This window comes from Sycon ciliatum, chromosome 1 (assembly GCF_964019385.1).
Source record: "Sycon ciliatum chromosome 1, ocSycCili1.1, whole genome shotgun sequence".
Taxonomy (NCBI): Eukaryota; Metazoa; Porifera; class Calcarea; order Leucosolenida; family Sycettidae; genus Sycon; species Sycon ciliatum.
The window spans coordinates 89222468-89233546 of NC_088643.1; the positions used below are offsets into that span (position 1 = coordinate 89222468).

Below are 11079 nucleotides of genomic sequence, written 5' to 3' on the forward strand. Positions count from 1 at the left end.
CATGCCGCCGCGCCGCATGCGCATGGTCCGCGACTCCGCGATGACGTATTGATTACTTTCATTACGTCATATTTTGGAGTTTTTTCTTCAAAAAGTGTCTTGCGGTCTTTCCCCCTTTTGAAAAAAATATCCTGATTCTTCACATGCAAAGAAGTCTTCAGTGATGTTTTTTTTGTCTTGTCGACTTGGGAAATGGAGATTGGGAGTCAGAAAGCAGTCGCCACTTGAGGTGTCTGAAGCCAAGAAGTAGTCGGCGACAGGTGCACAGGAGTTGGACGGTTTGACGAATAAGTCTGTGTCATGATGATGGTCGTATGCGTTGCAGCGTAAAGAGCCCGAATGTCTGTCGTAGCCAACTTCCTTGTCGTGCTGCTGTGGCTTGTGGCCTGTGCACAGCCTTCTCTGTGTGTCTTTGGCTTTCGACGGACAGTTCAATCAGCGTATGATTTTGTTCTCGGTGAGCCCTGTAATGAGCATTGGACAACGTACAATTTAACCCAGTTGGATAAAGCTCTTGACGCCAACTTATTTGGCCAGCATTTGGTGGAGAAGTACTTACCGAAATTGATCAGATCTCATCGCCTTGCTCCATCCAACAAAGCTCTGGCAGTAGCTCTCCACGGCTCGACTGGTACAGGGAAGACGTATGTAACACAGTTGGTAGCCCAGCATCTCCTAAAATTGGGCGAGCAGTCTCAATACTTCCACCGATTTATAGCCAATCGTCACTTTCCATTGAGTGGCAAGGAACACGTCCAGAGATATAAACATCAGTTGGCAAGTTGGATCTCAGGAAATTCAAGCCGCTGTGGATACAGTCTGTTCGTGTTTGAGGAGATCGAGAAGTTTCCCGAAGGCCTTATAGATGAAGTACTGCCTTTCTTGGAACCGTTTGCACACATTGAAGGAGTGGACTACCGCAACACTATCTTCATCTTCACCACTAACCTTGGAGCAAAGGAGATAGCAGCTCAAGTCCATGATCACTACCAGGCCGGGCATCAGCGACACAAGTTGCAAGCCAGCATCTTTGACCGTGTGCTCTCCAAATACTCCTACAATAGTGACGGCGGCTTCAAATTTTCCAGCCTGATTACAAAGCAGGTTATAGACTTGCATCTTCCCTTCCTGCCACTGGAAAGCAAGCACATCAAAGAATGTATTAAAGTAGAGATCAGGAAGATGAGTAACCACTGTAAGTTTACAGACGACCTCGTTTCCACCATAGCCAACCAGGTTGTTTACTATGACTTCGGCAAGGACGCAGATTTAAATAATTTATTTGCTCGCGGTGGGTGTAAAAAGATCAGATCCCAGGTTCACATCCACTGTTGAGTTTTTGGCACTCGTACTCGCCATAATGTTTTCTTGAGAAATATTTTTTAACCGCTTTAACGCAGTTAGCATTCTGCTACTTTAGAAGGCTCTCCGCCATCTGTTTTGCTCGTCTGCTTTTCACACACATCCTTTTTGTTCTTTTTTTTTCTATTTTACACAATTCTCTGGTCTGTTGTCATATCAGGCAACCTGGAGGCTGGGGATTACTGCGGGGAATTTTTAAGTGTGCATGTGCCTTGTCAAGCTGGTCTGACATCATCTGTTTCCTGCAATGTCAGTTAGGTTATCTTTCACGATTTTCACAAGATAGGGGTGCTGGCAATTCTATCCGTGTTGTAACACATGAATTACATGTACATTGTATATTTCTGAACTGCTGCACTAACAAACCCCTTTTTCATCTGTGGTGCGGTCCACCTGTTGTTGTGGAGGTTTTCCTAGCAATTTTCGGAAACTTGTTGGGCAGTACTGCCGGGCATTTTGGGACGGGGAAAATAACTACCATGCGTGCCAGCAATGCAGTGCAACAAACTCTCACAGCCTCTTGCGAAACAACTGTCTATTCACGCGTATACATACTACACAGTACACCATGCTTGCGACACTGTTCTTCGTTTAGGGGCAGACATTTGGCAGTTGGTCGGGTCCAAATCTGCCGGATCTGAGTCCAGATTTGTTAAAATGAACATGGATTCAAATCCGACCAATCGAACATACCCTGAGATCGAAAGCATAATTATTACATGACTTGTAGTGTGTGCTTGGGAAACATTGATTTTGACAAAGCAACTGCAGAGAGTGTGAAAGCATATTGCACCATTGGTACGACTGCGTGGAAAATGTGACCATCTTAGCTAAAAAAAATGGATCCAAATAAATACGATTTCCAAATTTGAATTGAACGTTTCTAAAAATCTGATGACAATTTGTCTCCTTGTTTACTCCAGTCATATTCACTAAAAACATAAAATAAAAAAGTAGCACAATCAACATTCTAGGTCAAGTCTGCACAGAAAATGCAGCGTCAAATCGACTCCAAATCAGTCGATGCCAGTGGAAGCAGCAGAATGTGATTGAAAGTGACGATATAGAGCCAGCTGGGGTCGGGTGAGAAAGCAGCAAAGTCAACTGAACATAGCTACTGACCAATAGAGTCGACAATCTGTAACAAGTGATTTCTCTCCACTTGCAGCCTGTTGTTATCAGCCATCAAGTCACCAACTGTCTGCTCAAGATGTGTGACCTTTATTATACCCTCCTCAACACGACGCTGAAGAAGATCAACATTATCAGAGTCATCCACGTGAGTTGGTGAATCTGATGGCGATTCTCCAAAGGAAGTGAGTTTCTTGAATAGGTTGGCAGGCATGGATGGAGAGAGAATGGAAGAAGACATGGACTTTCCACTTGTGCCAACAGAAGTCTGGGACCCAAGGCATGACCGAATTATGGCAGATTTCTCCACCAACTCATCAGCCATGCCAGCGGCATTTTGTTCCAAATGACTGACACGTTCCCCCAGGTCACGTTTCTCAGTTTGCAGATTGCAAATGATGGCTTCTAGTTCAGAGAAACTCTTGTAGAGATAGCGCTTGTCATTCACAGGTACATGTGCTACTACTGCCCCCTCCTGGATGTCAGGGGAGGAAACGTGGGAACTTGTGTTACTGCTGTGTGCCGCATCAGACAATACGCGCTTTTTCAGAAAAGATCCATTCTCCATACTTAGATTGCCAATTGAAGATAACATGTCTTCAAATTTGGCAGACGACAAGCTGGTCATTCTCTTCATCATCTCAACAGGTGCTCTTGCCAATGAAACCGCACCGGTTGCGTCTGGTGAGCTACTAGACTCTGCTTCTTGTGCTTCTTCCTCCGCCAGAAGAATCTGTAGATCTTGCTGCAGCCGGCTGACACGCTTCGACTCAAGCGTAAGTTGATGCTTCATGTCCTTCAGCGTTGCGGCAGCTTTGCGCTCGGTAATAATAACCTTTGCGCGGGCTTCATCCACCGTCTCGTTTGCACCATTCAGCTCAGCAGAGAGCGCAGAACATCGATCCTCAGCATCAGATAGGCCTTGCTGCATTTCACTCAATTGACTGGCATGGCCTCTCCTGTTCTCCTCCAATTTTTGCTGCAAAGATAAACAGTCCTTGTGAGATCGGGAAAGTTCATCTTTCAGAGCTTCCAGGGACGAGATGGCTTCCTGTAGATGTTCAAGTTCACTGACAGTACCCTGCAATGATAGGATCTCCTGCTCTTTCCTCTCCAGCAACTCCTTATGTTGGTTCGCTTGCATATTCAACTGATCAAGTAGCGATTGCTTTTCAACTGCTAGTTCATCAGCCAAGGACTTACGGCTTTCAGCAATTTGCTCAGTGCTAGTAAGTTTGGCACCCAGGGACTCAATCTCTCTGCTCAGAGCAGCAATTTCTTCCTCCAGCATAGGAACCCTATTAGGAGTGCCAGAATTGATCAAAGAGGAGTCTAAACCTGCAGCAAATCGCCTAGCCTCTCCTAACTGAGCCTGCAGATCAACAATCTCCTCCCGGAGACCTTCAGTGACTTGAGCAGCGCCATCATTGCGTGTCAGCAGGCGACTTTGCATGTATGCCAACTCATCACGCACTTGCGTACACTCACTCTCCAACTCAGCTACACGGTCAGAGCACTTACTATACTGAGTGTACAGCTGGTCTTTCTCAGCTTGAACCTTGACCAGTGTACTCTGCTTGCTCCTTGCCTTGTTTTTCCATTTCGCAAGATCTTCTTGTGCGGTCTTCTTGGCATTATCACGCTCCGCCACCACCTGCAACAGGTCCGTACGTAGCAGGTCACGCTCCTTGACCAGAACACTCAGCTCAATATCGTCAGGCAGCTGTGCAGCTGACATGTTATCAGTTTGCGCTGCTTGTGATGACTGCTGCGAGCGGTCACAGCTGGGGGCAGTGAACTGAACCATAGTGGAGAGTAGTGCATCGAGCATGCTTTGTTTGGCGTCATTCCAAGATGGCGACAGCGAGGGTGTGCGCTCAGCATCACCTTTAGCAGCTACATGCTCCCCAACATGAGACTGAAGTTGCAGAAGACCAGCTTCTAGCTTCTCCTCAATTAGAGAACATATGCTACGTGTCTTATCCGACTCATCTGAAGAGTGTTGTTCACTGAGTGTGGTCTCCCCACGTGACATGGCAAGAGCTCGAGACAGTACGATCGTCTCTGCTCTCAAACGCTGCACGTCCGTGATGTTTGCACTGAAACAGTCCCGGGAAGCTTCCATAGCAGCACAGCCTGAACCAGACAACATGGGTATCGTCGGTGTGCAGGATCCGGAGTGGACACGGCTGGACACGGTAGAGATTGAAAGTTGCGAGGTCAACTCATCTCTCTCCTTCTCAAGCGCATCTTTCTCGCTATACACCTGGTAAAGTTCACCATAGACAAACACACACATACATACCGGTATAGCCAATGTGATCACACACAAACAGCACAAAGGAGGTTCTAAGAGTTTTCACAACTCTGAGTTCCTTGATCAATGCAATCATCAGGTGACTTGTCTTTGTAGCCAATGTGATCACGTATACTTGTACAAATGGTCACATGATCAAGTGGTCAAAGCTAAAAGTTGCATCAGTGTCGTGTCTCGTGTAACCGTGCAAACACAGTGTGCATGTACCGGTGCCTGTATTACGTGAATGTACAAGCACATGGTGAGAACGAAGACCCTGGAATCTCGAAGAATAAGTACATAAGTACCCTAGAGCGGAGACCCCGTTCCGCAGCGCCTAATGTACAAATGCCTTTTTCCTGACATACCTTGGAGAGCTCCCGCAAAAGCTCAGATGTCTGGTGTTGAAAATCTTCCTTAGCACTCTAAATAGATGTAGGCAAGATGCATAAAATCAAACACTATTAACGTTATTGAGTGTAATATGAAGTTTGGGACTTCCAATGGACACCACACTACATGCAGTAAAGGTAAATGTCAGGGTGCAAGACGTCTTGTAGAATGCAGGCTGCATAGTGTGATCACATGCAATACCATGTGGGGACTATGGGCTCTTGTTATCAGCATTCAACACAAACATCCAACATCAACTCAACAGCATCAGCGTACAGTTAGACCTTGCTTAACCGCATACATCCATTTTCGACAAAAATACCCGGATAGGCGAAGGAACCGGATAATCGAACACACATACTGTATGTATGCATGACATGCTGTAAATCGGTAACCAACGATTTTCTTCCGGATGGCGAGGGATCCGGATAAAAGAGGAGCAGGTAAGTGAGGTCTGACTGTACTTCAAGTACTAGTACACTGTCACGAATACCCAGATACACAAATGTATGTCATACCTCAAACTTCTCTTGAAGGTAGCGGTGACTTTCATCCGTCAACTCAGATGTCTTCAAGCACAAATAACCAAACCACATGCACAACAACAGTTATTTACACAAATTGTGCTGGCTTAAACCCATCTGCGCAGTTGAACACTCTGGACTTTGCACTATTGGTGCAGTGACTACCAAGAACATGCCATCCACTGCTATTGCTACTCCAAGTTCATTGGAACGAAAGAAATCATCATGATCAGGGAACAACGAACCAACCGAACTTGATCATAAATCATGTCACAATCTATACCGGCATGTACATTGAAACGCATATCTGCACGTATCCACTATCCACCAATGCATCAGGTTCCACAGTGCGGACTTCACTTCCCAAAGCTATTGGAAGATGCTCACCTGATCCTTGCGTCGGCCTAGACCACCCAACAAGCCACTCATGGACTGCAGCAACACAACACGCAAGATGCAACCGCACAGTATGAACATATTTGCAGTGGTAAGGGACCAGGATAACCGAACGCATACTTGCCAACCCTACCGGTATTTTGGGGAAAATCTAGGAAAACACGCCCTCGTCCCGGTATACCGGAAAAGTTATAACGTCTACCGTATTTTTCGAAAAATGTCCGTCATCACCTTTTTTTGTGGATTTTCAGTGTTTTGGACGCTCGCGATCGAGCAGTGCTGTGCCCACAACGAAGCTCTAGCGAGCAAGAACACTTGAGAAGTTGAGTAAGCGCTTGGACAAGTACGTTTTTGTCGTACATTAGCGAATGTATTTTGCACAACTTTTGATGTAAAATAGCAGATCAAGGGAAAATGGGCAAAATCAAAGGAAACACCTCATCACTGTCAAGGAAACTGTTTGCCAGGGGTTGGCGAGTATGCAAAAAGAACTTCACACTGTATAAGTATCCCCAGTGTCTGCCATAATATACTCCAATCACCAAAGTTCCACCTGTTATCACGGAATTCAAATGAAAGAGGACAGGATCAGTGAGATCTAACTGTAGTAGATTGAAGGAAGGGCTACTGCAATCAAACGCATCTGTTAAAATGACTACCCAGTACACTGTACTACGTAGAAAGCCGGTCTTATGTAGACCGATAGAGATACATGTATATTATCACACCGGTCTAAATGCAGTGAGATTCTGATCGGGTTCACAAACTGTAAACAAATTGCTGCATGACGTCGATCTTGTATGAGTTCAACAGTGGACATCGGAAAAAAGGTATTGCAGAACATCCCAAAATTCACTACAAGTGAGTTCACTCCAAGTGGAATTAGCTATACAGTAAAACCTGGTGTAAGCGACCTCTGTCTTAGCGACCACCTGCTCGTAACGACCGTTTTTCCATGCACGGACAGTTCTATACAGAAACTGCACCGGATACAGCGACCACTTGCCTTGCGCGACCAGCGACCGACTTTGTGTGTACTACGTGCCATATTGGACCTGCACACAGCGACCAAAACTCACCAAAAGTGCCATCTTGGGTGGCAGAGTTGACTGCAACAGGGTTGAAGTGCGCTCTGAAGCAAGTGAATGCGGTCAACTGAAGTGACAAGTGACAGTGCAGAATGCGCTGCATGCACTCCAGTGAGGTGTGCTTTTTCTGCACGAAAGTATTCTATGCTCCACACCCGTCAATATGAGTACATGGAAGTACAATCATGCACATGTATGCATAATCCGATATACCACGAATGTATGGGACCTAGTTCTAAAGACCACCTGCCTTTAACGACCGCTTTTGCTTGCACCGTGGGGTGGTTGCTTAAACCAGGTTTTACTGTACTTGTAAAACAAAAATGCATGTACTATAGTCTGTTTCAAAAAGATTTACAATCAGGTTTGGGTCTTAAAAAGTATGAAGATAAGGGAAATTTGGACAACAAAGTACATAGAATGGCTTGTTAGGACACGGCAAATTGTTCTGTGAAGGTTTCGGAACAATTGGACCAACCGTTAAGGAGTTAGAATTTCGGCCAGGTTTCCGGCCTTTTCCCATGGTTTACAATTTGCCCAGGAAGCCAGTGTCGATTTTTTATCAAAACCCACGATTTATCCTTTCCTTTTTGGCCTTGTGGTTATGAATGCTGTCTGCTGACCATGAAGTTGTGAGTTCAAATCCCAACCTATCCTCAAGTCAAACTTTTTTTCATTGTTTTGGTGATCAAGCTGGTACATACAAGACAAAGAAGATGGCTGCACCAAACGACTTATTGTTGGAGCTCGCGCTTCCTGCCGAACTGACTGACACTTGACTGGCTCACGCCATGTGAACACACCCACAACACTGCAATGGTGTGAGTGAATTATAATGGAAGTCATCAATGTAGCTGTAGCTTTTTGAGATTTATTTTAGTATTTCAAGATCGCCAATTTATTTGAATTTAGCAGTCAACGCCGTCTTCTATCAGCGTTCACAAGCGTCTGCTTTTCTCAAAATGTCGTCGAAGTCACACGGATAGCTTTGCCAAGTCATGGCCTTGGGAATATGTCCGTGTCGATGTCGTTTTCGTAACACGGTGAGTAAATTGCATCGCAGCTCAAAGAAACTATTTTGGTCACAAAACGAATTGGGACCCATGCAGCTCGTCAACATTAATTTTACAACACTTTCGTTTCGACATGTCCTCTCTGACTCCATTATCGATACGAGGAAGAACTCGTTTGTTGTAAACCAGACGTACATGACAGTATCAACGTGAGTGAGTTGTCATTTTTCCTGCTTTTGGGCGGAATATTTCTTCGAGTTCACAGTGAGTTTTTCCAGGCAGCGCTCGAGTGCTCATACGGTAAGACGCCAAACTCCGCGGGCGATCGCCAGGATTGTAAATCTTTTTGAAACGGACTGTAGTAAAGGGAATATCATACACGGAATTCCCAAATAGAGCCCGCTGGCTCGGTACTTACACGGAGACCTCGTATGCTTCCATCAGCACTATGGTGTGCTGATGACGACGGTGTTGTCGACTCTGAGCCTGTAAGCATGGCCAAACACATGTATGGAGACTTTCTGCATTGTGAAATGAAAAAAAATGCACAATACTAAACAGGATGCAAAGAAACTCGGATGTTGAGCCAATAATAAATGTAGAAAGGAAAAGGACATATGTATGGATACGGGTTAAGAGTAACTGTCCACCACTGTAACTAGATACTACATGTATATCCAGTCAGAAAGTGCAACAACTAGGCACAAAACTCACAGAGTACTGAGACATTCGACAACCTGACACCTAGCTTCAACACATACTTGTTGTGTAGTCAACTACACAGTTTGGGGTTCGGTTTTGTACAATTCGTTTTCGCAAAGCTTCCCCTTTTGTACTTATCTTTGATATTTCCGAGTCACCCAAGTTGGGTGGTGTGCTGCTTTGCAGCTTCGGATTGTTGTTAGACCGCTTTGTCAAGTACCGGTATCTTACTGGTCTCGTTACCGTCCAGTAACAATCGACATTCTTTGTTCCCGTGGGACTTTAGCTTGTACTCATTTTCGTTGCGCTTACCCTCCCCTCCTCGGGCTCTCCTTAACCTCAAACCTTCCGAGCTGGAAGGCTGTTGGTTAGCGCTACGGAGATGTGCTTGTCTACTACATGTAATGAGGTTTGTCTTGTAACCGCTGCCATACTAACGGGGGTAGACATGTACATGGTAATTGACCTGTCCTGAGTTATGGGCAAATCTGAGATGCAGGCAGTGTACGGACCTGCTTAGCAACCATCATGTGACGGCTGTCATAAAAAAACGCTAGCATTATTATTATTTTTGAGTTCTTGCCATGTGTGCTTGCATCCAATCTGCTATAGTCGGATCAAACTCATCAAAGTGAGTAAGGAAGTTTGCACTGATGCCATGTCCGGCACTACTGGGGCCTGCAGCTGCACTACTGTAGACCGTGGCGTGTCGTGCCTCAGTGGCATGCACCTGGCCTAAGGTCGAGCCTTGCCAGTTTTAGGGCATGTTCGATTGGTAAGGATCGGGATCCAGATCTCAGATCCATCGGATCATTCAGATTCAACTGAACACTTTATTTTGGACCTTGACTGTTGCCATGTTGACAATGGCGCTCACAAATCACCCAAAAGGATGAACGTCGTACTCATCGCCTCCGTCGTACAAAAAGTCAACAAGCTCTATCTCCATCCACGTGTGCGTATCACAATCTGTACAAAAATGGTTTTTACCCGCCATATACGCACAAAGGTCACATTTGGATCCAAATCCGAAGGATCCGGATCCAGATTCGACCAATCGAAAGGGTGCGAATCCAGTGGATCCGGTGGATCGGGATCCCGATCCTACCAAACGAACATGCCCTTAGTTCCCGACCTAACCCCATGCCCACTAGCACCTACCTGCACTCTCATCCTGCTTTGTTGCTTTTTTCTGCTTCGAATCTGCTCGCATATCAGGCAGCTGAAACTGTGCAACACGAATAACAACAAGTGAAGCAGTGTGTCAATGCATGTCATCCAACTTGTCTCTAGTTTGCCCTGATCCCGTGTCTGTATGGGTTGTGAACAGTCTTGAGCGTGTGGGTATGGTTGGAAGGACAACTTGAATAGATGCTGCAAAATATAATTTACCTTGAGGGCGGATGGTGTCAAACGAGACATCTTACTGTAATCCTTTCACAATTCTCTTAGCCCTCAACGGTGACAAGTGCTACGTGAGCTGGTGCAAGGACTGAAAGTTTACTGGAATGAAAAAGAGCACGTGTCCCTTTTTATCACTGCTACATTGGGATAGCCATGCTCAAGTATTGTGCTTGAAGTCGAGCGAGGCCGGGGAAAACGCGGAGGATGACTGCCGGAAACAATCCGAAAAGTAAACAACCACAGATCTGGCAAAACGTCAACGATCAAGTAACATACCATGATGTAGAGGTCTACCGCCTAGTACCGGCCGCCAGTGAGTGGTCTGCGTGCACACAGGCACAGCCTTCACTTCAGCTTCAGGTGTTCTTGATCAATAAGAGTAGTTCTTGAGTCGAGACTTGAGCCTTGTGTAGAGTCTACATGTACGGGCATTCTGATAAGGATATTTTTTTACAGGAAAGGAAACTCGTAGATGTCCATGACTCGTATCGTACCAGGTTCAGGTTCGCGTGGGTCCACAAGAAAAGGCCAACACTGCACACCATGGAAACACAAATTCTCTGCATGCAGCATGATGCAGTGATGCCTGATGCAGTGATGGACCGATATCGCGATCCCGACCCCATGCCATGGCCCAGTCACGTTTGATTCTTTGAAAAAGGCACAGGATCGGTTAGATGCAGAATGGCAGATAGACGGGACGGGATACAGGAGGACTGTGAGGTCGTGAGGAGTCTGAGTAGGCACTTCAGGCGGTTTTTTCAAAACCA

The 11079-nt window shown here is 45.8% G+C and overlaps 2 protein-coding genes across 3 annotated transcripts; one reads left to right on the forward strand and one right to left on the reverse strand.

The window, feature by feature from the left end:
- Nucleotides 1–153: 153 nt before the first annotated feature.
- Nucleotides 154–1738, forward strand: LOC135806292 (torsin-1A-like). The gene has a single exon (XM_065320458.1). The coding sequence runs from the start codon at nt 340–342 to the stop codon at nt 1333–1335; it is 996 nt and encodes a 331-aa protein (XP_065176530.1). The 5' UTR covers nt 154–339; the 3' UTR covers nt 1336–1738.
- Nucleotides 1739–2057: 319 nt separating this feature from the next.
- LOC135806291 (227 kDa spindle- and centromere-associated protein-like) lies at nt 2058–10854 on the reverse strand. Of its 2 annotated transcripts, none has more exons than XM_065320455.1 (7): nt 10298–10854; nt 10067–10133; nt 8622–8689; nt 6094–6138; nt 5701–5751; nt 5158–5214; nt 2058–4759 (listed from the first exon to the last, which is right to left on the reverse strand). In XM_065320455.1, exons 1-7 carry the CDS (start codon nt 10325–10327, stop codon nt 2477–2479), a joined length of 2601 nt encoding a protein of 866 aa, XP_065176527.1. In that variant the 5' UTR covers nt 10328–10854; the 3' UTR covers nt 2058–2476. The 2 variants fall into 2 exon arrangements, with proteins under 2 accessions (XP_065176527.1, XP_065176528.1); XM_065320456.1 differs by having other exon boundaries at nt 10586–10853.
- Nucleotides 10855–11079: the final 225 nt, after the last annotated feature.